The 25,781-nt window shown below is 44.3% G+C and overlaps 1 protein-coding gene across 11 annotated transcripts in view; it reads right to left on the bottom strand.

Moving 5' to 3' along the window:
* DNAH2 (dynein axonemal heavy chain 2) overlaps window positions 1-25,781 on the bottom strand; it is a 108,464-nt gene that overhangs the window by 70,359 nt on the left and 12,324 nt on the right. For all 11 annotated transcript variants that reach the window (XR_011561981.1, XR_011561982.1, XR_011561983.1 and 8 more), the window contains exons 5-14: window positions 20,141-20,369; window positions 19,480-19,590; window positions 19,067-19,305; window positions 17,116-17,307; window positions 16,290-16,447; window positions 15,574-15,661; window positions 12,574-12,779; window positions 12,016-12,145; window positions 11,547-11,729; window positions 10,315-10,529 (exon numbers count right to left, since the gene is read on the bottom strand). Coding sequence is in view for 6 of the 11 variants with exons in the window: in XM_019982262.2 (XP_019837821.2) it covers window positions 10,315-10,529; window positions 11,547-11,729; window positions 12,016-12,145; window positions 12,574-12,779; window positions 15,574-15,661; window positions 16,290-16,447; window positions 17,116-17,307; window positions 19,067-19,305; window positions 19,480-19,590; window positions 20,141-20,369 (1,751 nt within the window). In the remaining 5 variants the exon portion in view is untranslated. The remainder of the gene's footprint in view (window positions 1-10,314; window positions 10,530-11,546; window positions 11,730-12,015; window positions 12,146-12,573; window positions 12,780-15,573; window positions 15,662-16,289; window positions 16,448-17,115; window positions 17,308-19,066; window positions 19,306-19,479; window positions 19,591-20,140; window positions 20,370-25,781) is intronic.

Below are 25,781 nucleotides of genomic sequence, written 5' to 3'. Positions count from 1 at the left end.
AACACCACAGTTCAAAACCATCAATTCTTTGGCACTCAGCTTTCTTTATAGTCCAACTCTCACAGCCATACATGACTACTGGAAAAACCATAGCCTTGACTAGATGGACCTTTGTTAGCAAAGTAATGTCTCTGCTTTTTAATAAGCTGTCTAGGTTGGTCATAACTTTTCTTCCAAGGAGTAAGCGTCTTTTAATTTCATGGCTGCAGTCACCATTTTTTGGGCTTACCATTTTGGAGCCCCAAAAAATAAAGTCTGTCACTGTTTCCATTGTTTCCCCATCTATTTGCCATGAAGTGATGGAACCAGATGCCATGATCTTAGTTTTCTGAATGTTGAGTTTAAACCCAACTTTTTCACTCTCCTCTTTCACTTTCATCAAGAGGCTCTTTAGTTCTTTCTTTGCTTTCTGCCAAAAGGGTGGTGTCATCTGCATATTTGTGTTGGTATTTCTCCCGGCAATCTTGATTCCAGCTTGTGCTTCATCCAGCCCAGCGCTTCTCATGATGTACTCTGCATATAAGTTAAATAAGCAGGGTGACAATATACAGCCTTGATGTACTCCTTTCCCTATTTGGAACCAGTCTGTTGTTCCATGTACAGTTCTAACTGTTACTTCCTGACCTGCATATAGATTTCTCAAGAGGCAGGTCAGGTGGTATTCCCAACTCTTTAAGAATTTTCCACAGTTTGTTGTGATCCACACAGTCAAAGGCTTTGGCATAGTCAATAAAGCAGAAATAGATGTTTTTCTGGAACTCTCTTGCTTTTTCCATGATCCAGCAGATATTGGCAATTTGATCTCTGGTTCCTCTGCCTTTTCTAAAACCAGCTTGAATATCTGGAAATTCACAGTTCACGTACTGTTGAAGGCTGGCTTGGAGAATTTTGAGCATTATTTTACTAGTGTGTGAGATGAGTGCAATGGTGCGGTAATTTGAGCATTCTTTGGCATTGCCTTTCTTTGGGATTGGAATGAAAACTGACCTTTTCCAGTCCTGTGGCCACTGCTGAGTTTTCCAAATTTGCTGACATATTGAGTGCAGCACTTTCACAGCATCATCTTTCAGGATTTGAAATAGCTCAACTGGAATTCCATCACCTCCACTAGCTTTGTTTGCAGTGATGCTTCCTAAGGCTCACTTGACTTTGCATTCCAGGATTCTGGCTTTAGGTGAGTGATAATACCATGATGATTATCTGGATTGTAAAGATCTTTTTTGTATAGTTCTTCTGTGTATTCTTGTCACCTCTTCTTAATAGCTTCTGCTTCTATTCGGTCCATACCATTTCTGTCCTTTATTGTGCCCATCTTTGCATGAAATGTTCCCTTGGTATGTCTAATTTTCTTGAAGAGATCTCTAGTCTTTCCCATTCTATTGTTTTTCTCTATTTCTTTGCATTGATCACTGAGGAAGCCTTTCTTATCTCTCCTTGCTATTCTTTGGAACTCCAAATTCAAATGGGTCTATCTTTCCTTAAACAGAAAAAAGCAACCAGAAGGGAAGGAGAGGGGACGGAGATGCAGAAAGGTGGCCCACCCCCGAAAGAAAAAACAGAATCACAGCGAGCATCCTGAGAGAGAGATAAGAAACAAAGAGCGTCCGTGAGACAGAAACAAGATGCTATAAAAGGGACACAAAGAGAGCTCTTGGAAGTTAAAAATAAAGCAGAAAAAAAAAGATACAATACAAGATAAATGACAGAGACCCCTCATAAAATAGAGACATAAAGATGAAAGGCAAAGAGGATGTTGCATGAAAAAGAGAATATAAAACTCTCTGTGAACAATTCTTTACATTGATTACATATTGGCAAGGTAATATCTGGGGAATACCGGATTGAAAATTAAAATTCATTTAACTTGTTTCTTTCTCCTTTATTACAAGTAATGCCAAAAATTTTTTAATTGTGTCTGTGGCCCTTGTCCTAAGTGTCCTTTGCCACCTCACACCCAGTGACCTGACCTTCTCCTCCCCACTCAGAGGCCACGCCCTGGAACTCATGTCCCGCCACCTTTACAGTCAGTCTCCAAGCAGATGGTCCCTCCCCAGCTCAGCTTCCTCGCCCATCCCAGTACCTGCACTCAAGTCCTCCCAGTCGACCTTTGATCCCATGGGGACGTTCAGGTCACTGACCCCTGGCCTTTCCTCTTGCCTGTTTGTCCCCTTCCACATCCATCCCCTCCTCCAAGGACCCTGCCTGCTTCCGCTGCTCTCTCACCAGTTCTGTCTTTCGCCTCCTTCTTTAGGCTAAGCCACCTGACCAAACCCCATCCCTGGCTCTGTTCGCCTCCTTCTTTAGTCTAAGCCACCTGACCAAACCCCATCCCCAGCTCTGTCCACTCTCTTCTCTGCTGAGGCCATGTGAAGGTGGCCAAGCAAAGCTGGAGAAGATCACACGACTACACAGATTAGCAGTCTGCACGTCCAAGATCTCTGGTCCCAGCTGGCCTCTAAGGCTGCACCCCTGGGGTTTCCCCAATCTCCTGTCCTTCCTGTTCTCACAGGGACTGTTTGCAAATCCTCTGCTTTCTCAAACCTGGTCTGCTCCTCTCGCTCTCCACAGAAAGCCCCACCTCTTCCCTCAAAGAAATACAAAAGCCACCAGGAGAGAACTCCACATGCTTCCTGCTCTAAAACTTATAAACGTAACTGACCCCATACCTATGATTTCTTCTGTTTACTACAGAAGAGGCCCTCCTTGCATCCAAGGTCAAGTCCTTCCAATCCAGCTTCCCTTTGCATCCTCAGACACCATCTTTTCCAGCTTGCCTACACTCCCACCCTACCCGTTCCTTCCCATCAACGTTTAAATAAGCCAAGTTTCTACAATCTTAAAACAAAATCAAAACACCACCTACCCTCGACTCCACATCCTGGCACCACACTGCTTGCCCCCTTCACAGCCTGCCTTCTGTGAAAAATCGGCCTCCTGAATTCCCTTCCTTTCTTTTCCTCTCGTTCCTCAGTGCCAAGAGCTGCCTCCCACCCTCCCCTCTAAGTCTGCGTTTTTAAAAGATCTTTTAAATTATTTATTTATTTGGCTGCACCAGGTCTTAGTCGTGGCACACAGGATCTTCAGTTGCCGCATGCAAACTCTTAGTTGCAGCATGTGGCATCTGGTTCCCTGACCAGGGGTTGAACCTGGGCCCCCTGCATTGGGAGCATGGATGGAGTGTTAGCCACTGGACCATCAGGGAAGTCCCTAAATCTGCTTCCGTCTAGCTTGCCCAGGATTCCTCATAGGACTTCTTGTAGCTACACTCTGAGAACCTCCTTGGCCTCACCCTCCCCTCTAAGTCTCCACATCTGGTGGCCTCCTCTCTGCCTTCCTCCCTGGCTTCTGAACCTCGGTGCTTCTCTTGTCAGCTCCACACGTCAGGACAAGCAGCCTTTTCTCTCCAGGGTCCCTTGGAAATCTCATCCAGCTGACTCTGGAGACTCAGCGAAGCATCCACCTCCCCCACAGCTCCCTGGCACGCCAGCCCCTCGAGGTCACGCACACCCAGCACACTAGCCCTGGGTGACCTTACCTACTGTGCGGCTTCAGCTGCCTCTCTCAGCCGAGGACACCTGCATCTGTGCAGAAATGGCCCTGCCCCACTTTCTGGGCCAGAACCCGTGTCGTCCCTCACCTCGACCTTCCAATATCCAACCAAGCACCAGCTCCTTTGGATTTCATCATCAAAAGCAAAGTTCAGGAATTCCACTTACTCCAAGGCAAGCACAGCTCTAATGCAACGATAAACTGCAACTGAGTTTTGGCCTAAAGTTGGGTGAAAGAGCGAGAGGTCCATCTACAAGAGTCACTGCTCCAGGGTTCCAGGCATTTGCTGCCAAATGGGATATGGGCTCGGTGTGATTTCAAGAGAGGCCAGAAAGTGAATTTTTATATAAAGTCTCCTGAATTGTAAGTGTTGACAGATAGTTCAACTGAAAAATATAAGTAGGAGGGCTTCTGGACTGCTGGCCACATTCTTTCCTTGACCTAGGTGACAGAAGCAAGGGTGTTTATTTTATACCTATAGATTACATTGAACATGTAGGTTTTTAAGTAATTTTCTATATGTATGATATGATCTTTCATAATTAAAAAAATGTTTTAAAAGGGAAAAACTGGACCTTCCTGGTAGCACAGTGGATAGGAATCTGTTTGCCAATGCAGGGGACGTGGATTTGATCCCCGGCCTTGGAAGAGAAGCCCACACAACACAACAAAGAGTACCCCCGCTTGCTTCAATTAGAGAAAGCAACAAAAGACCTAGTGCAGACAAAAATAAAATTAATAAGCAAATTTTTAAAAAGGAAAAAACTATTTTAAACAAGAGAATTAGTTGTAAAAGGGACTGGGTACAAAATTAACTTATTAAAATCAAAGTTTTCCAATATAAAAACTATAACCAGTTCAATATTATCATGGAGAAAAAGAAACCAATGATAATTAAAACAACAAAAATTAAGAGATCACCAAAAGATGTTAATATATATTATCACATTTCTTGTTAGTCGGTTAGTATGTATGAAAAATATCTATGAACAAAAGAACAGGACTTAAATAAATTGAAAGAAAGAAATGCTATTCTTGGATAGAAAAAACTCAAATCTTAAAGATGTTCATTCTTCTTAAGTTAACCTATAAATTTAACCCAATCTTGCCCCCCCCACCCCACCCCCACCCCACCCCTCGCCAAATATAGGAATAGGACTCTTTGGGGGACTAAACAAAGAGATTCCAATGTACTTATGAGAAATAAATATTTAAAATATCCAAGAAAAAAATCTAAAAAGGAGAGTAATGAGGACAATAATAAAAACAATTTGGTCTCTACATATGAATAAACAGACCTATCAGAACAGGATAGTGAATCCCAAAATAGACACAGACATACTTGGGAATTTGTTATACTATAAAGATAGCAGTTCAATAAATGAGATTGGGTCAACTGACTAGCCATCTGGGGATATATTTAAAAAAACACAAAACCAACTCAAGTTGCATCTGTGCTTCTCTCCCTAAATCAAAATAAACTGAAAATGGATCCAAGAACCAAATGTAAAGACTAAAAATCACAAAATGCCAGGAGAAAATATGTAATATTTTAAACACTTTTACATCTTGAGTAAGAGTCATTTGACTTTGTAAATCTGTGTGTTTTCTTCTTTTTTTGGAAAAAGAAATTACATTTTTTAATCAAAGAGGATAAAAAGCCCCATAATCTCAAGATACTCTGATGAAGCTTTATATCCTGAATATCACCAAGATGTCATCTTAAAAGAACACTGAGGTGAAAATTTCAGAATATTTTGTGTCTGTTCTACTAAGCAAGCACTAAAGTAGCAATATAGGACATGACATCACAGTGCAAGTTTTCCACCTTTATTGGAGAGGACTCTACCAAGGAAGGAAATTATTATCAAGCGCTCATTTGTGATATGTGCTTTAAGAGACTGTGGACAAAGAAATGCTGTTTTTCACACCTTGACAATCTTCACTGAAGTATGTGTTATTTTTGAAACTGTGTCAAAATTCTTCAAAGGGAAGAAGGCTCTCTCAAATAGGAATGAACAGCAGATTACTGGACAGTCAAGGAAAGCCTCCAATGTAAAGGAGAGCCAAAATGAAGGAAAACTGCTTTCAATCTAGAATCCCATGAAGGACTAACAGGTGTCAGGCAGAAAACAGTTGTTGTCAATCATGTGAGAATTCAAAAAGTTTACCTCCCATGTAGCATGGAAAGCTACTAAAGAATGTACTCCATCAAAGTAAGAGCATAAACCAAGAAAGAGGAAGACAAAGGAAAGGGGGAATCAAATAACAAAAGAGGCTCAGAGAAGTCCCACAGTGACACCTGGCCTCAAAACCAACCAGTTGGACTGAAGAAAGAGGACAAGGGAATTCCAGGAGGGATAGCGCTAAGAACACAAAATTGGTAACATACGTGATAAGTCAGATAGCAAAGGAAAATATTATCTGAAGGAATTTATTGGTTGGTCTGGAAGAATTAATGATAGTGAATAGTGTGCTAACAAAAACAGTGAGGTCATTGTTATTTCCAAAAAGAACAAGTGTCATACAAGCAAGGAGAGAACTGCAATAACTGAACATGATTTGGCTCCACAGTAAACAATACTAACAGAGTCATATTAAGAAAAACACTGAATGTCAGTTTAACCACAAATTCTATCATAGCTATACCAGGATGGTGGAGGGGTGTAAATACGTATGGGAACACTTCTAGTAACAGAATCATATTCTCTTACGTTCTTCAAGCTGGAGGCCTTGAATTTGACTCTGTCAACATCTTGGTAAGCCCGCTTGGATACATATACTATCCAACAGTGCACTAAATTGTTTCTTCATTTCCTCAGCTTGACAAGACTTTTCAAAATAACTTTAAGCCAAATTATCAAATTTTAACTTGTCAGTCAATACGATGAATTTGAAAAACACCTTCCTGATGCTGAGGAAGGTGTCCCTATGAGGAAGATGTCCCTATGAGGACATTTTTTCACAATGATGCTCAGGCTTAGCCAGAAATTTGTCAAGAAGTTTCTGGAATGCAAATTTATTTTCCTGATACATAACATTTCTTAAAAAAAAAAAAAACAAACATAACAAAACCAGTCTGGGACTTCCCTGGTGGTCCAGTGGTTAAGCCACTGTACTTCCAATGCAGGGGGCATGGGTTGGATCCCTGGTTGGGAAATTAAGATCCCACATGCCTCGTCATGGCATGGTCAAAAAAATTTTAATTTTAAAAAATCAGTCTGGGGAATTATTTTTGTAAAATATTTTCTGTTTTCTTGGACAAGTGCTCAGGCAATGGAGCCAGGGCAAGTAGGCTGACTGGGGTTGGTGCTGACAGCCCAGAATGAACTGACCTGATGGAGAAAGTGCTGTCAGACCAGAGAGAAAAGGAGGAAGAGGAAGTTCCAGTCGCAAAACACTGTCAGACGCCAGTGTCCCTTGTCCTGCCCTGGAGAAGTCCTGCTACACAGAGGAGTTGGCTTACACAGCGATAACACAACTTTTTTCAGCCAGGGTACAGACGCCATCTGGAATATGTTTGTGTTAAGTGCAATCTGTAAGGCTGGTCTGGTTGTAAAATGTGGTAAAAGCCAATTTGGACTTCAGAGTTCAAATATTTGGGATAGAAGGTGGGACAACAAAATCCTTTGTAAGATAAGATCAGTGCTGTTAGGGACTGGAAGTCTCCCAGAACGGAGGGAGAGCCAGGTAATTCTGAGGACAATCAGGGCATTTGAAGAGCACACTTATTTCAAGACCTTATCTAGATCATGAGCACAAAAAAGTACTTGATAAAGTTATCTGCTCCTCGTTGGAGGAATCAATTGGTTTAGAAAAGCTGAAACTGTCTTGGATGTCTTTACTGGTTTAATGAGCCCAGACTTTTCAAAATCCTTCCCTGTGATCATGATTTTTTGTTTTTTCCCCCATACATTATTTACTGGATTGAGGTAGTTTTAGCTTAAAGCCACAAAAATGTAAAGCAGCTTATAACAGATCCCTCTAGACAACAATTGCCAAAGGATCGGGGTACCTCTTCTCTCTGGAAGAAGTGTTTTAGCCATTATTTGGGTTTCTGCTAAACCCAGGCCACAAATATTTGGCCCAAAAAGACTGCATAAAGATTGTGCAAACGGTATTTGAGATAAATATCCAATGTGTCTCTTGACAAGAGATGATCACGGCAGACAGAAAGCAGTCTCCTAAGCTTATTGGGGCTACGTGGCCAGGTGCTAAGCTCAAACGTCAGGTGGACACACCGCGGTGGGGAGAAGGGAACAAGACTCAGGGAGTCCAGGTGAAAGCCCCCAGCACAGAATGTTCAGGACCCTCGTGGAAACCATGCAACTTCTAGGTCTACCAGTAGAGGGTTGATGGATTAAATTATGGTACAGTCAAAGCATGGGAAGCTGTAAACCATGAAAAGTAATTATGCAGTCTGTACACACAGAATGGAAAATCTCCCACACATATTGTTAACCTCAAAAAAAGCAAGTTAAGAAATGCTGTTTATAATGGGATCCTGTTTTATGTGTGCAGTGTGTATTTTTGATTACATGGTAATCATGGTTACCTCTAGGGAGTGGAGCTGTGTAAAGGATTTTCACTTTTTCCTTTATATTCTTCTATACATCAATCTCTCTCTCTTTTTTTTTTTCTTTTACAGTCAGTATGCACTACTTCTGTTATTTAAATTCTTTAATTTAAAAAGTCAAAAAAGAGGGACTTCCCTGGTGGCCCAGTGCCTAAGACTCCTCACTTCCAATACAAGGGGGCTGGGTTCCACCCCTGGTCAGGAAACTAGATTCCACATGCTGCAACTAAAGACCCAGCGTTCCACAGCTAAGACCCTAAGACCGGGCACAGCCAAATAAATACATTTTTAAGTAAAGTAATTAGCCTCCAATTAAAATAAATTTAAATTAAAAAAAAAAGATTCTAAAAATTAAAGAAAAATAACCATATGAAGCATATGAAATGGGGGGAACATGAACCAAATCTTTAAGAGTGGTTATCTTTGGGGGAATCTTGTTCTTCCTTCTACTTTTCTGCATTCTGCAAATTTTCTAAAAGGATCAAGAATTTTATAATAGAAAAAAATCAAATAAATCTTTTGAGAACACTTCAGATGTAGAGAATAGTGTGAACTGCTGCTGCTGCTAAGTCGCTTCAGTCGTGTCCGACTCTGTGCAACCCCAGAGATGGCAGCCCACCAGGCTCCCTCGTCCCTGGGATTCTCCAGGCAAGAACACTGGAGTGGGTTGCCATTTCCTTCTCCAATACATGAAAGTGAAAAGTGAAAGTGAAGTCGCTCAGTTGTGTCTGACTCTTAGCGACCCCATGGACTGCAGCCTATCAGGCTCCTCCGTCCATGGGATTTTCCAGGCAAGAGTACTGGAGTAGGGTGCCGTTGCCTTCTCCATAGTGTGAACAGTATGCTACTATTCATATTAAAAAGTACTTAAGAGATTTCCCTGGCAATCCAGTAATTGAAACTTCATGCTCCCAACGCAAGAGGCTCGGGTTCAATCCCTGGTCAGGGAACTAAATCCCACAATTAAAGATCCCTACATGCTGCATACCACAACTAAGACCCAGTGCAACCAAATAAATAAACATTAAAAATAAATCTTATTGTTGATTTATGAGGCCATTTTATAGGATCCTGCTTGGCCATACCTCAAAAAACCATGAGCCCTATCAAAGCAGATCTCAACACCCCTCCCTGGTCAAAGGCCTATCTCAAACCTCTTACCCTCTGGTCTTCACACCCTGCTTGTCACCTGCTTCCTGATCCATGTGGCTTCTCATCTCTGTCCTTCTCACTACTGCCTCCCCCTCACCCCTCTGACCTGACACTCAGCACTGTCTCCCCACCTTGGTTCTTTTGCTTCAAACATCATGTGTCATCTTCTCCCAGTTAGGTTGCTTTTGGCTCCCAGGACAGACACACTCAGTCTCTCTGTCCATCTCCACACAGGCCCTCTCTGGCGAAGCCCCTTCCGCATTTTCCCCAACAAATAAGGACATTCCATGAGTTAAAGCCAGTTCTAGAAGCCTGGGAAGCCACTCTTACTATAGGGGCTTGCTGATGACAAGGAGCCCAAACCTATCAAGAAGAAAGTGATTTCCTTCCTATTAGGAAAATGTTGTCATCAGAAGGGTTGTCATCTCTGTAGAAGACCACCTTACCAAGTTCCTCTTTTTATTTCTCTCTTCTGCATCTTATCTGGGAAGGAGGCAGGGCTCCAGGGTGTAACAGTTCACTTACAGAGCAACAGGGGGCAAGGAATCGTCACTGGACACATCCCCTGTGCCCATCTTGGTTCTTAGCACACGGAAGGCACTCACTATGTATTTTTGAATAACTAATGAATAGACTGGTTAAACTGAAAACCTGGTGATATGAGAATGTCATGATTCTACAACTATAGGAGAGGGTGCGACCTGAGAGCCCCACTGCCTCTCGGGAAAGCCCCCTCAGTGGCTCAGGGTTGGGATGATTTCGCTGAGCCACCATGGCCACCTAGTGGCAGGACACCCACATCACTGGTATAGTAGGTGACAGCGGATTTTCTATTTTTAATCGGTTGTTTTTTGTTTTGTTCTGTTTTTTTTAAGACTAAGAAGTGGGAGGAAACATATTACGGGGTAAGAGAGAATCAGAGGAATGGAAAGGAGGAACCAGGAGACGGGAGTTAAAATTTTCAGGAGGGTTGGGGAAGGGAAAGGCGCCATAGAAAGGACGAGCAGAGGAGGAGAGGGGCGGGGAGGGTCTCCTACTTGTCAAAGTTCACGTCCAGCATGCCCGCCTTCTCCTGGCTGATTCGTAGCAATGGCGTGTCCAGCCGCCGAATGCAGTCCTTGTCCAGTGTGGCTGTCCAGTCTTGGAAGGTTTTTCGCACCAATTCATCAATGGCCTGAACCATCTGCTGGTAGGTGTGCACACTCTCCTCTCCGGTCCCGATGTGGGGCAGGAAATGAGCATTAGAAAGACACTGTGGAGGAGAACCAGGGATGCTGGGATCCACCTGCCACGTTCCTCCGTGTTATCATCGCCCTGAGAGCCCTATTCCCCTCCCCAACACACACACCCCGATTATATGTGTAAGGCAGAGCATGGAGGTCGATTTTGACTACTGGGAGGGAAGGGAGAGCCAGAAGGAAAGGTGAGAGGAAGCAGGCACAGCGAAAGAGGTATAGTCTAAATGAAGACAGGGAAGGGGAAGGTGCGAGGAACTCGGAGAGCAGCATTGTCATATACGGGCTTCCCAGGCGGCTCAGTGGTAAAGAATTCACCTGCCAATGCAGGAGACCAGGAGACATGGATTCGATTCCTGGGTGGGGGAGATCCCCTGGAGAAGGAAATGGCAACCCACTCAAGTATTCTTGCCTGCAAGATCCCATGGACAGAGGAGCCTGGGAGACTACAGTCCACAGGGTCGCAAAGATTCGGACACAACTAAGCAACTAAGTACACATGCACACCTTGTCATACATACGCTACCGTGTGTAAAATAGATAGCTAGTGGGAATCTGCTGTGTAACACAGGGAGCTCAGCTCAGTGTGCTATGATGACCTAGAGGGGTAGAATGGGGGCCGGGTGTGGAAGGGAGGTCCAAGAGGGAGGGGATATATGGATACACATAGCTGATTTACTTTGCTGTACAGTAGAAGCCAACACAACACTGTGAAACAAACATACTCCAATAATAAAATAAAATAAGAAAGAGAAGCACAAACATTCAGCTTGAGGAAAACAGTTGGGAAAAGAAAGTCAATTACAGGAGGTGAAGGATTTAAGAGACACATGGTCAAAAACAAGCATGAGCCCTTCCTCAGGACAGGCCAGTTCCTCTGACATGCCCCTTGCATCCACTTAGTCTCAGGTCAGGAAACCTCTCCAGGGAGATGCTCTGGACTGGCCCCCAGGGCTCCCACCCACCAGCCTGGGGCCCAGCCTGCAAACTCTGTCATGGCATCGAGAACAAGTTCTGGGAAAGGCCAGGCTTACGTTCATGACTCTGTCGATGCGACGCCGTAGGATGCGCACCCAGTGGGCCTGCCCTGAGTACTGAGCCATGTAGGGCTCCAGGTAGGGCCACTTCTTGTTCAGCTCACGGTTTACGAGTGCAAGCTCACTATTGAACAGCATGTAGAGGTCCACGGCCTTCTTGTCATATGTTCGCTTGATGGCCTGACGAAGAAGAGGAAGTAAATGACATGACCAGGGATATGGGGTCCCTGCAGCTCCCCATCCTGGAAGAAAGCTAAACCCCTGCCATGGGAGTCCTCCCCCCAAGCCCTCCGGACGCCAGGGGGAGGGGGCGGGCAGAGACAGAGGAAGAAAAGAAGCGCTGGCAGTTTAGGACATGGGCGAGAGCACAAATGGAGGTTGGATGGCATCTGGAAGGACCAGGAGGACGTGACAGAAAGCTCAAGCGAACCAGGGGTGGAGGAAGGAAGCTGGTGGGCAGTCCCACCTCTCGGGCCGAGAGCCGATGGAAGGTATCCAGCAGCAGCACCCCATGCTCCACGTCACGGACTAACTCGAAGGCCGAGGTGATCAAGTTCTGAGTCATCACCTCCAGGTCCTTGACTCCAGCCCGGAACCTGCACAGTTAGAGGCGTGTCAAAGGGTGCGCAACGTGGCCTGGCCCCAAGAACCTCCCCTGAATGCGACTCCGATGTTTTATGTACAGAGGGCATCCTCAGTATCAGCACTGAGTGCTTCACACACAGGAATCCATTTAGTCCTCAAAACAACTCAGTGGGGTAGGCTGTATTGCTAACCGGATTTTATAGATGAGGAAACTGAGGTCCAGGCTGGTAGAGCAATCTGTCCAGAGTCATGTTAACTAGTCTGTGGCAGAACCGGGACCCAAGGCCAGTAAGGCTGGCTGTGGCACCCTGCGTCTGAGCAGCCACCATGCGCTTCCCCTGTTCGCCCCCTATTTCTGACCTGCTGCCCCCACACTCCGCTCTGGTCTCCCCTGCCCCCCTTCCCTGTCTATGGAGGGGGTGGTCTGTGACCCTCTCACCTATTGTAGTCTTCATGCCAAGAGGTGTTCTTGACATCCAGGATGCCCCCGCGGACGGCTCGCAGCACGTGCAGGTTTTTGTGAAAGATGTCCTCAATCTCCAGCAAGTTCCGTGTTATCTGGGGCCCCTGGGCACCGAAGAAGCAGGGGAGGGGACCTTGCTTTCCATCTTCCCAGCGGGCAAAATGGTACTGACAGTCACATACCTGCAAAGAAGTCAGCGTGAGGCTTCCTGCCCTCCTGTCTGAGTCTTCCTGTCCCAAGTTCTTTGGTTTAGCTTGTGTTGTGGTTGTTCAGTTGCTAAGTCATGTCCCACTCTTTACGACTCCATGGACTGCCCCAGGCCAGGCTTCCCTGTCCCTACTGGTTTAGCTTAAAATGGCTAAAAAACTAAGGAGGATCCACCAGATGCAAGGGGCTTCTGGGGTGAATTTTACCTGCACAATGAAATATGAAAAAAAATTTGGCCTTGGAGTACAAAATGAAGCAGGGCAAAGGCTAATAAGAGTTTTGCCAACAGAATGCACTGGTCATAGAAAACACTCTCTTCCAACACAAGAGATGACTCTACACATGGACATCACCAGATGGTCAATACCAAAATCAGACTGATTGTATTCTTTGCAGCTGAAGATGGAGAAGCTCTATACTGTCAGCAAAAACAAGACTGGGAGCTAACTGTGGCTCAGATCATGAACTCCTTATTGCCAAATTCAGACTTAAATTGAAGAAAGCAGGGAAAACCACTAGACCATTCAGGTATGACCTAAATCAAATCCCTTATTATTATACAGTGGAAGTGACAGATTCAAGGGATTAGATCTGATAGACAGAGTACCTGAAGAACTATGGACCGAGGTCCGTGACACTGTACAGGAGGCAGGGATCAAAACCATCCCCAAGAAAAAGAAATGCAAAAAGGCAAAATGGTTGTCTGAGGAGGCCTTACAAATAGTTGAGAAAAGAAGAGAAGCTAAAGACAAAGGAGAAAAGGAAAACTATACCCCTGTGAATGCAGAGTTCCAAAGAATAGCAAGGAGAGATAAGAAAGCCTTCCTCAGTGATCAATGCAAAGAAATAGAGGAAAACAATAGAATGGGAAAGACTAGAGATCTCTTCAAGAAAAATTAGAGATACCAAGGGAACATTTCATGCAAAGATGGGCACAATAAAGACTAGAAATGGTATGGACATAACAGAAGCAGAAGATATTAAGAAGAGGTGGCAAGAATATACAGAAGAACTGTACAGAAAAGATCTTCACGACCCAGATAACCACGATGGTGTGATCACTCACCTAGACCAGGCATCCAGGAATGAGAAGTCAAGTGAGCCTTAGGAAGTATCACTATGAACAAAGCTAGTTGATGTGATGGAATTCCAATTGAGCTATCTCAAATCCTAAAAGATGAGGCTGTGAAAGTGCTGCACTCGATATGCCAGCAAATTTGGAAAACTCAGCAGTGGCCACAGGACTGGAAAAGGTCAGTTTTCATTCCAAATCCCAAGGAAAGGCAATGCCAAAGAATGCTCAAACTACCGCACAATTGCACTCATCTCACTAGCAAAGTAATGCTCAAAATTCTCCAAGTCAGGCTCCAAAAGTACATGAACTGAGAACTTCCAGATGTTCAAGCTGGATTTAGAAAAGGCAGAGGAACCAGAGATCAAATTGCCAACATCCACTGGATCATGGAAAAAGCAAGAGAGTTCCAGAAAAACATCTACTTCTGCTTTATTAACTATGCCAAAGCAACAAACTGTGGAAAATTCTTAAAGAGATGGGAATACAAGATCACCTTACCTGCCTCCTGAGAAATCTGTATGCAGGTCAAGAAGCAACAGTTAGAACTGTACATAGAACAACAGACTGGTTCCAAATAGGGAAAGGAGTACATCAAGGCTGTATATTGTCACCCTGCTTATTTAACTTACATGCAGAGTACATCATGTAAAATGCTGGCCTGGATGAGCACAAGCTGGAATCAAGATTGCCAGCAGAAATATCAATAACCTCAGATACACAGATGACACCACCCTTATGGCAGAAAGTGAAGAACTAAAGAGCCTCTTGATGAAAATGAAAGAGAAGAGTGAAAAAGTTGGGTTTACACTCAACATTCAAAAAACGAAGATCATGGCATCTGGTCCCATCACTTCATGGCAAATAGATGGGGAAACAATGGAAACAGTGAGAGACTTTATTTTCTTGGGCTCCAAAATCACTGCAGATGGTGAATGCAGCCATGAAATTAAAAGACATTTGCTCCCTGGAATAAAAACTATGACAAACCTAGACAGCATATTAAACAGCAGAGACATTACTTTGCTAACAAAGGTCCATCTAGTCAAAGCTGTGGTTTTTCCAGTAGTCATGTATGGATGTGAGAGTTGTACCATAAAGAAAGCTGAGCACTGAAGAACTGATGCTTTTGAACTGTGGTGTTGGAGAAGACTCTTGAGAGTCCCTTGGACAGCAAGGAAATCCAACCAGTCCATCCTAAAAGAGATAAGTCCTGAATATTCATTGGAAGGACTGATGCTGAAGCTGAAATTCCAGTATTTTGTCCACCTGATGTGAAGAACTGACTCATTGGCAAAGACCCTGACGCTGGAGAAGATTAAAGGCAGGAGGAGAAGGGGACGACAGAGGATGAGATGGTTGGATGGCATCACTGACTCGATGGATGTGAGTTTGAGCAAGCTCCAGGAGTTGGTGATGGACAGGGAAGCCTGGCATGCTACAGTCCATGGGGTTGCAAAGAGGTGGACACAACTGAGCGAATGAACTGAACTGAACTGAAATGAGGCAGTGATAACAGACAAGAGTCTCTGAGCACAGGATGGTGGCCAGGTGCACAGCCATATGATAAGAACCAAAGAGGCAAGTTTTGTGTGTAGCCTCACGCCCAGCCCCAGCTCCCCCAGCTCCCCCAGCCCCCGGGCCAGGATTCTGGAGCATCTGCTATGGGCTCTCAGTCTCCCTGACAGTCTTCCTACCTCGATGAGGTCCTTGCAGCGTTGTACAAAGGCATCGACCTGGGCAAATATGCTGGTCTGGTCTAGGATCCAGCCCCGGGTGGAGAACCTGTCGTGAGAAAGACTGACCAGTTGGAAGCGGGAACATGAGGCATTTACCTCCCCAGGCCAGGCTAGAACCAGGAGTTCTGGTTCAAAGGGAGCCTGAGAAAATGAGACCCCAGGAAACAGTTTTTCTGAACGCCAAGTAAAGAAACACAAGGTGAGGAGAGCCAGAGAGAAAAAGAAAACATCTTGGTTCTAAGAAAGAGTTTGGTGGTGGTGGTGGCGGTGGTTTAGTCTCTAAGTCATGTCTGGCTCTTGCAACCATATGGACTGTAGCCCTCTAGGCTCCTCTGTCCATGGGATTTCCCAGGCAAGAATACTGGAGTGGGTTGCCATTTCCTCCTCCAGAAGAGAAAGTTTACACACAATGAAATTTTAGACTTTAGAGCCAAGGAAGGAGGAAAAGACCAGGAGGGATTCCTGGGTTGAGGGAGGGGAGGTTACTTAGAGTTAGGAGGACCTAGGACTGCGAGCTAGAATATCTGCGTCCAGAGAGAAAACTCGGACCATGTAAAAACGCTACAAAAAAAAAAATACAGTCCACAGGCTTAAAGTACAAGCAGAAGAGATCAAAATCTCCCCACTCCAAGAGTGACAAGCGGTAACACACAGGATGTCCAGATATGTCGTACTGAGTATGTGTCTGCACAGCCCGAAGGTAGTGGTCCTTCCAGGCGTGACAGCAAGAGATGCAGCCTTGCAGGTCCTCCTTGCTAGAGATGACATAGCCCTCAAAGATGCGGTCCAGGGAGATGGCATGGCAGCACAGGCGAATGATCTCATTGCTCATCTGCGGGAGGAGTCCCGACAATCTCAGTTGGCAGCCTTAGTTGCACCGACCCTCTCTTGGAGCCCCCAAGACCACGCCTCAGGTCTCGGGCTCCTACTTCTTGATACCCATGGCTCCTCTCATCCCTGGTCCTCCACTGCTGGTGCGGCAGCACCTCTGGGTTCCACCTCATTTGCCCACCTCATTTCCAGCCAGTGCTCAGCTCAGCACCCTTTCCCCACTCTTTGCCCCTCCCCCAATGAAATATGCCGGGTTCTGCTCCTCAAAAGCCAGTGTTCCTTCCTATATCTGCCTCTCGCTCACTGCAAGGTCCATCTTTGGCAATGAGAAAGAGCAGGTCTTCCCCTCCTGTACAACTCAGCCTGGGAGTCAGACCTTCCTGGCCCCCTCCCTGTGCTCCATCAACACCTCTTCACAAAGTCCCCCTCTTCCCAACCAGGCTTCATCCATCTGGAAGCAAAGTGTCCAGTCCAGGTCCCAACTCTGAGCCTCACTAAAGCAGATGATGCAGGCAAAGGGCCTATGGTCTCTGTCTGACCCGAACAGCATTGCTCACTACCTTTTCACCATAGATCTGCCCAGTGAATTCCACCTTCTCCAGTAATCTGCATGCTACCAACATGGCCACCCCCTCACCACCCTCTGTTCCACTCTCTGCAGACACACACCTTCCGGAAGAGGGAGGTCAGTCTCTCCCGAGTATTGTAGTGGGGAGAGTTGACCCAGATGATACGGATGAGGCTGATCAGCCTCGGGAGTTTACTAGAGATGTCCTTTGGCCTCATGAATGCCAGTTCCTGGTAAGGCTCCTTCAGGATCGACAAGAAAGTCAGGTTTGACTGTGCTTGACGAGAGCCATCCTGGCAGTAAAGAGAAATCAGGAGAAGACTTAGCCCCTGGAAAGCACAGGTTCAAAGCGAGTGCTTCTGGTCCTCCTCGAATTCCAACCGACCTGCCTTTCCCGGCAAGTGTTCCCAGTTAACGTTACCTAGACCCCATCACCCCAGGTCTCTGCAACCCTTTGGGACCAGAGTGTGTGCGTGCCTACTTTTCCTCACTGACTAGTTTCTAACTCAGGTTTCGTGTCTATTCCTCTAGTTTTTCCCCTTGAACCCAGAACTCTGCACAAGGAGACGCTCAAGAGCTGTTGATCAACTGACCGGACGTCACTTGCATTCATCCCACCTTGTGGCTCCCACCATAGCCCCACCTTCACTACTTTGTTCTCAAAGAGAATTTTATACTTCTCCATTTAACTGTGGCTCAATTCCCCTTAAAGTATGTGGGTGTATGCATAATCGTGTCCAGTTCCATGCAACTCCACGGACTGTAACCCACCAGGCTCCTCTAACCTCTATCTATGGAATTTTTCAGGCAAGAATACTGGAGTGGGTTGCCATTTCCTACCCCAGGGAATGGTCCCAACCCAGGGATCGACCCGTATCTCTGGCATCTCCTGCATTGGCTGGTGAATTCTTTACCACTAGCGCCACCTGGGAAGCCCCAAAACTCCCTTCAGTTCAGTTCAGTTCAGTAGCTCAGTCATGTCCGACTCTGCAACCCTATGGACTGCAGCACACCAGGCCTCCATGAATACCAGTTTCAAATTCCTGCTAGGAAGAGATCACTTCTCTCTTTGTATTCTACAGATATCTCTGATCTCTGTGTGTCACAACACTAATATAATCAGCTTGTCATATTATATAAAATGTAATTTTTAAAAAAATTTTATTTTTGACTATGCTGGATCTTTGTTGCTGCACAGGCTCTTCTCTAGATTAGGCAAGCAGGGGCTACTCTCTAGTTGTGTGTGGCACACTGGTTCTCATTGCAGTGACTTCTCTTGTTGCGGAGGACAGGCTCTAGGGTGCAGAGGCTTCAGGAGTTGTGGCTCCCAGGCTCTAGAGCACATGCTCAACAGTTGTGATACATGAAGTTAGTTGCTCCACGGCATGTGGGATCTTACTAGATCAGGGATCGAACCCACATCTCCTGTATTGGCAAATGGATTCTTTATCACTGAGCCACCAAGTGAAGTGAAAGTCACTCAGTTGTGTTCAACTCTCTGCGACCCCATGGACTACACAGTCCATGGAATTCTCCAGGCCAGAACACTGGAGTGGGTAGCCTTTCCCTTCTACAAGGGATCTGCCCAACCCAGGGATCAAAGCCAGTTCTCCCACATTGCAGGAGGATTCTTTACCAGCTGAGCCACAAGGGAAGCCCCTGAGCCACTAAAGAAGGCTTCAAATGTAAGTTTTTGAAGTGTTTCTTTTGCAGCTCTCTTTGCTGAACTGAATGGGTTCGCCTTTGACCCCAGGCCACACAGTCATCTGTGTTAGCCTTCCTTCTCAGCTGGATTGTAGGGGTTGGGCTCCTAGAGGGCACTCAACATAGTACATTTGGCAAGTAACTAGGTGTCTCTCTAGTTAAACTATAAGCTCCTTGAGGCCTTGTGTTCTACTACGTTTATACTCTCCCACAAGCCCAAGTCTAAGCACTGGGTGCGTCTATCTCTGCAACTGATGAATATGTTGACTCTCTCTTCTTAGTGCCTTACATTATCCCCACCACTGGGCACTTTCTGCCAAGTCTGCATCCTTCGATCCACTCACAAACCTGGATCTGCTGGGCCAGCTTCATGAAGGGCGCCAGATAGGATGACTTGGCGAGACGCAGGATGGACTCGATGTGCTTCACTCCTGGCTTCACCAGCTGTTTGCTGATGCCAGACAGGTCCATGCATCGGTTGCGCCAAAACTCAATCTCCTCCAAAGGACCTAAGTTTTCTCCTGTCTCCACTGATTCCTGGGCACTGAGCACCTCCTTTATCTGCCGTGTCCAGTGGATCATGGAGGCTGCCGGGGAGAGGACAAAACCTCTTGCATGTCCTTGCAGCGCTCCCCACTTTCATCCTTCCCTCCACCCGCAACAGAACCCTCCTAACCCACCTCCTGTCCCAGCCTCTGGGCTGCCCATCCCTACTCCTCCCCCTCAGGAGCCCTGACACAGGAGCAACGCCAGCCACTCACTCTCTAGTCGCTGCACCAGCTCTTTGTCTTTAACCACGACCTCAGGCTTCATGTTCATGGCTTCTGTGGGGATGTAGAGGACGGTGTGCCCCTCCAGCTTATACCGAGTGTCTGAGGAAACGAAAGAACCAGGAGAGTTCACAGAGGGTGATGGGTTTATGCCACCCTAGTTCCTATCATGGCTGATGATCTGGGGCCCAGGAGCTATGTGCATCTCAGGAGAGCAGGCAGGAGAAACTAGGACTCATGCTTTTTTGCCATCAGGAAAATGACAGAAGGCAAGAGGGAAAACCTTGTTGAGATGTTGTAAGAGACTGTCATAAAATGAGGTCTGAGAGCAATACAATGCCCTCGACACTCTCTTCCAGGACACAAGCACTCCCCTGCTGCCCCCACACTACCTCCAGTTTCCCTAACCCCACATGTACTCTTGGAAATTTCCAACTCCGAGCAAGTCTGGGCAACTGTTGGACCACAGAAAACTATATCCAGATTAGAAGGCACACTGCGGACCCTGTTTCACTCATTCAGCAAACGCATTCCAAGCACCTACTCTGTGCCAAGCAACGCAGGTACTCAGGATCAATCTCCCACCTGCCTCACTCGCTCTACTATTGGTGGGGAATGGGGAGAAAACAGGCACCCCGGCCATTCCGCTTACCTGTCAGGCAGGCCAAGAACCTGTGCAGGTGAGAAGCAAAATGATTTCGAATGCTCTCAGGCCAGGTTGTGTTTTTAAAGATCTGAGGAGCAAAGACGCCACTGAGCAGCCGAAGCAGGGCTGGGATGTAGGCACCCCGCACTGTCCCAAACTGCACCGTCTCCTCAAAGTTCTCTGGAGTGATGGGGACCGGGGCTTGGCGAATAAAGTAGACAATCTGGTTCTGGGTCTGCATGGAAGACAGTAGAGCAGAGTTCAGGGTCCAGGCCCAGCCATGCTACCCAAGGGAATCTGAGGCTCCAGTCATGAAACCCTGGTCGCATCCCTTTAGCATATCCTGATCCTTCTCCAAATATAAGAAACACGAGATATTTCCTGTTCTTGTCAGGGACACAACAGTTTCTGTATCCAGAGGGTTGTGGAGGAAATGCAGAGAGCACTCCTTGAGGGTAAAGACTGCGTATTCTCTACAGAACCTAGCAGTGACTGGGACACACTAGATGCTCCATAAATGACAGATGGATGGATAAATGGAATGAAAAAGATACAGGAAAAGCAGAAAGGAGATGAACCAAAGGTAAGAGACAATTGTCTAAGGTTTTTCTTTCACTTGCATAACTTTTCCCCCAATTTTTTTCTTGACCATGATGCATGTGGGTTCTTAGTTCACTGACTAGGGATTAAATCAGCACCTTCTGTATTGGAAGTTTAGAGTCTTAACCACTGGACTTCCAGGCAAGTCCCTCCCCTCATTTTTCATTTATCTTGCAGTTTTGTTTATGCTGAGTTTTTATTGTTGTTTACATTAAAAAATGCATAACTTTCATGTTGTTAAAACTTCTTAGTTTCTGACTTCTACATGGTTAGAAAAGTCATTCCTACTCTAAGAACAGTTTCACTGTTTTTTTCTTTAGTGCTTTTGTAACTACTCTTTATAATTTATTTAACTTTAAAAACTGAAAATAAAGTACAAAGAAGAAATTCATAATCATTCATCTTCCCGTTACCCAGAATTAAATTTTGGCATTTTGTATTTATTTTTTAAAAAGATAAACAACTATTATTTTTGTTAAAATTATGTTAATTATAAATATCTGAAACAATGCAGAAAAGTACACAGATAAAAATTTAAATGTCGTTAAAATTCCACCATTTAGACACTAATCATTATCATTAGAGAAAATATTATTCTAGACATCTCTTGTAGATATATATACAGAAAAATAAAAAATTATTTCAAAATAGGATCATGCTATTGCTTTAGGATCATGCTATTTTAAAATATTGAATTTAATGGAATAAAAAGACATTGATAAATTGTTGAGCTCCAAATAAATGTTTCTTTAGCTGTAAGAGAGATTTCTTCCTAAAAGACCCCTTTCTAAGGTTATAAGAAAGATTATGAAAAATATTAAGAGGTTAGTTTTCTCCAGGATTCCCTGGTGGTCCAGTGGTTAGAACTTAGCACTGCCATTGCTGTTGGCCCAGGTTCAACCCCTGGTCAGGCAACTAAGATCCCGCAAGCCAAGTAGCTGAAAAACAAAGGTTAGTTTTCTCATTACCTTTCAACTTTAATTTCAACTGACTCACTGCTTTGAAAGGTAGGAACATGGGCATGCATCCTCATACTTTCTCTCATTGTCTTACCACTTCCCAATTTTTGTTATACTATTATTTTGACATGCCCTTCATCTAGATCGACTAATTGTTAACATTTTGCCACATGTGTGCATGATTGCACTCTCTTCTCTCTCCATCTCTGTCTCTCATCCTCTCTGTCTCTGCTGAGCCATTTCAGAGCTGGTAGCAGACGTTATAAAACTACACCCTTACATACTTCAGCATATGGCTCCTAAAAGTGAGGATATTCGCCAACACTCCCCAAACTGTAATTATCACACTCAGAAAATTGAACTTCATTTAATACTTTACATAATACACAGTTCACATTCAAATTTTCCCAGTGGTCCAAATAATGTCATTTACAGCTGCTTTCTTCCCACCCAGGATCCAATTCAGATCACACAAGGTTTCTTTCTTTCATGACAGTGATATTTCTAATACTCCGGGCCAGTTGATTTTCAAAACGTCCCTTAATTTTAATTTATCGGATTGTTTCCTCATTATTAGATGCAAGTTAAATATTCTTGGCAGGAATACCACATAGGTGATGTTTCCAAAGAATTAATTTCCTTAAATGTAATCAGCTTAACTAAGACATGTGTTGACATTAAACATTGTGTAACAAATTTTTGTGGAATAAAGTATGTCCTTTCAGTTCCCCCATTCAGTTCCTTCAGCCGTTCAGGGAAATTCTCTGTATTCTATTTTAAAATTTATATTTTGTTTCATTAGCTGGCTCCCTATGTTAGATTACTGTGTCTGTCTTTCACATCTATCAACTTCTCTCTAATTGTATTGTCATTGGTTTTTTTCTTTTCCCTACACTGTAATTATCTCAAGCCTCTCTTCTATGTCCATTCATATTTTCAGCAATAGTTATTCAGTCCCTTGCTGTTTCTAACCTACTAGTTTTAACATGTAAACATGCTGCTTTATTTATTTCAAAAATCTGCAACCGCTTTTATTTCATTCTCACATTTTATTGTTTCGTCGCTCAGCTTTTTAAAAAATTAAACTCGTATTAAAACATGATGCTGGTGTGAAAAACTGCCTTCTGTTCAGTTACATTTTCCTCACGTGCACGCTTTGTTCTGCTCTCTTTCTTCCTTGATGTAGTATGCCTGCAGTTGCCCTGCAATTCCTTTTCACTTGCCTCCTGCTTGCTCCGCTCTCTGAATTCATTCCTTCTGCTTTTAAGTGCTGTGGGTGACTTCCTGATGTCCCACTGTGAAAGCCCAGTTTGACTTCCCCATTGAAGTTAAAGCGAAATGACTGGGTATTTTAGGTTTCGTTCACTTTTCTCTAGACTAAAATAATAGCGTGAGGGGATGGGCAGGTAGGTAAGACCAATTTAAAACAGTGTAAAATCTTTGTTAAAATGCATAGGCTCTTTCTCTCTCTTCAGATTTTGTTAAATACTCTGAGGTTCACTCCATGTCACTGCTGGTGGTGGTGAGGAGGGGTGTCCACCATTCCTGCAGGGACAACAGTTTCCTTAAATCAGTGCAGAGACCTTTCAGATTTTGCTTCTTTCCTAGTTTGTTTACTCTTGGGTGCTTGTTTTTATTTGTTTTTCTGGCTTTACTTTTTGCTATTGTTCCAAGTATTCAAAAGAAATAATTTCTTAAGGAAGTTTTTCAACTGTCCTTCTTGCCCTACAATTAAATCCGTGATCTATTTAGAATTTATTTATCTGGGGCTGTGCTGGGTCTTCATTGCTGCGAGGGTTTTTCTCTCCTTGTGGCGAGCAGGGGCCACTCTCCAGTTGCGGTGCGTTGGCCTCTCTTCGCGCTGACTTATCTTGCTGTGGAGCGCTGGCTGTACCGCACAGGCTCAGCAGTTGCGGCACCTTGGCTTAGTTGCTCCCTGGCATGTGGGATCGTCCCGGATCAGGGATCAAACTGTGTCTACTGCATCGGCAGGCGGATTCTTTACCACTGAGCCACTGGGGACGCCCTAGAATATATTCTGGCATGCTAAAAAGGCTTTTTTCAGCTTTGCCAACTCATAATTGACAAATTAAAATTGTTTAAGGTGTACACCCTGCTGTTTTGTGGCTTCCTGGTGGCTCAGCTGATAAAGAATCTGCTTGCAATGTGGGGGACCTGGGTTCGATCCCTGGGTTGGGAAGATCCCTTGGAGGAGGGCATGGCACCCCACTCCAGTATTCTTGCCTGGAGAATCCCCATAGACACAGGAGCCTGGTGGGCTACAGTCCACGGGGTCACAAAGAGTCAGACATGACTGAGCCACTTTTACTTTCCTTGCTGTTTTGATATAAATGTGCACTGAGAAATGATCACTACAATCAAGTTAATTAACATATCTATTATTCCATATGGTTACCATTCTCATTTCTTTTTGTAGTGAGAACACTTAAGATCTACCCTTTAGCAAATCATACAGTAATATTAACTACAGTTACCACACTGTATATTAGATCTCCAGAACTTATTAACTTTGCATAAATGAAATTCTGTATCATTCCCCCCCCCTCAGTCTTACTGAAATATAATTGACCTATAACATTGTATTAATTTAAGGTATACAATGTAATGCTTTGATATGTATATATATTGCAAAAATGATTTCCACAATAAGTCCAGCTAACATTTATCAGCTTACATAGTTACAATTTTTTTATCAGAACTTTTAAAATCTACTCCTTTAGCAACTTTCAAATATATAATCCACTATTGTTAATTAGAATCACCATGCTGTACTGTACATCACATCCCCAGAACTTATAACTGGAAGTTTGTACCTTCTGGCCAACTTCACCCATTTTCTGTACTCCCTCACCCCCAACTCTGGCAACCACCAATCAGTCCTTTTTCCCTCCTCTGGTTCTCAATCTGTGCCGTTCTCTGTTCCTATGAGTTTTTTTTTTTTTTCCTCCAGATTTCACATATAAGTGAGATCATACAGTATTTGTCTTTCTCTGTATTATTGCACTAAGCATAATACCCTCCAAGTCCACCTGAAAGTGAAAGTGAAGTCGCTCAGTCGTGTCCAGCTCTTTGCGACCTCATGGACTGTAGCCTACCAGGCTCCTCTGTCCATGGGATTTTCCAGGCAAGAGTACTGGAGTGGATTGCCATTTCCTTCTCCAGGGGATCTTCCTGACGCAGGGATTGAACCCAGGTCTCCCACATTGTAGACAGACGCTTTACCATCTGAGCCACCAGGGAAGTCCAAGGCCACCTATATTGTTGCAAATGGCAAGATATTTTTTCTTTCTCATTGCTGAATAATATTCCATTGTGTGTGTATGTATGGTGTGTGTGTGTGTGTGTGTGTGTATACACATATACATTTTCTTTATCCACTCATCCAATGATGGACACTTAAGCTGATTCCATATATTAGCTATTATAAATAGTACTATAATGTACATGGGGGTGCCGATATTTCTTCGAGAGTGATTTCGTTTCCTCTGGATACATACCCAAAAGTGGAATTGCCAGATCATACGGTAGTTCAAATTTTTTTTTGAAGCACCTCCATACTGTTTTCCACAACTGCACCAATTTACATTCCCAGTGCACAAGGGCTCCCTTTTCTCCACACCTTCATCAATATTTGTCATCTCCTGTCTTTTTGACGACAGCCATTCTAACAGGCATGAGGTGATACCTCATTGTGGTTTGGATTTGAATTTCTCTGATTAGTGACACTGAGCACCTTTTCAGATTCCTGTTGGCCATTTGTATATCTTCTTTGGAAAAATGTCTTTTCAATTCTTCTGTACCTTTTTAAATCAGATTGTTTGTTTCTCGCTATTAAACTGTATGAGTTCTTTATGTATATTTTGGACATGTATTCAAATCTTATCAGATATAGGATTTGCAAATATTTCCTCCCATTCATAGTCTGCCTTTTCATTTTGTTGATGATTTTCCTTTGCTGTGTAAGAAGCTTCCTAGTTAGATATAGTCCCACTTGTTTATTTTTGCTTTTGTTGCCTTTGTTGTAGTGACAGAAAACGTGTACCCTTTGATCAACAGCTCCCTTTTTC

Source organism: Bos indicus, chromosome 19, assembly GCF_029378745.1.
Source record: "Bos indicus isolate NIAB-ARS_2022 breed Sahiwal x Tharparkar chromosome 19, NIAB-ARS_B.indTharparkar_mat_pri_1.0, whole genome shotgun sequence".
In the NCBI taxonomy this organism is placed as follows: domain Eukaryota; kingdom Metazoa; phylum Chordata; class Mammalia; order Artiodactyla; family Bovidae; genus Bos; species Bos indicus.
This window is presented reverse-complemented; position numbering and strand designations above follow the sequence as displayed.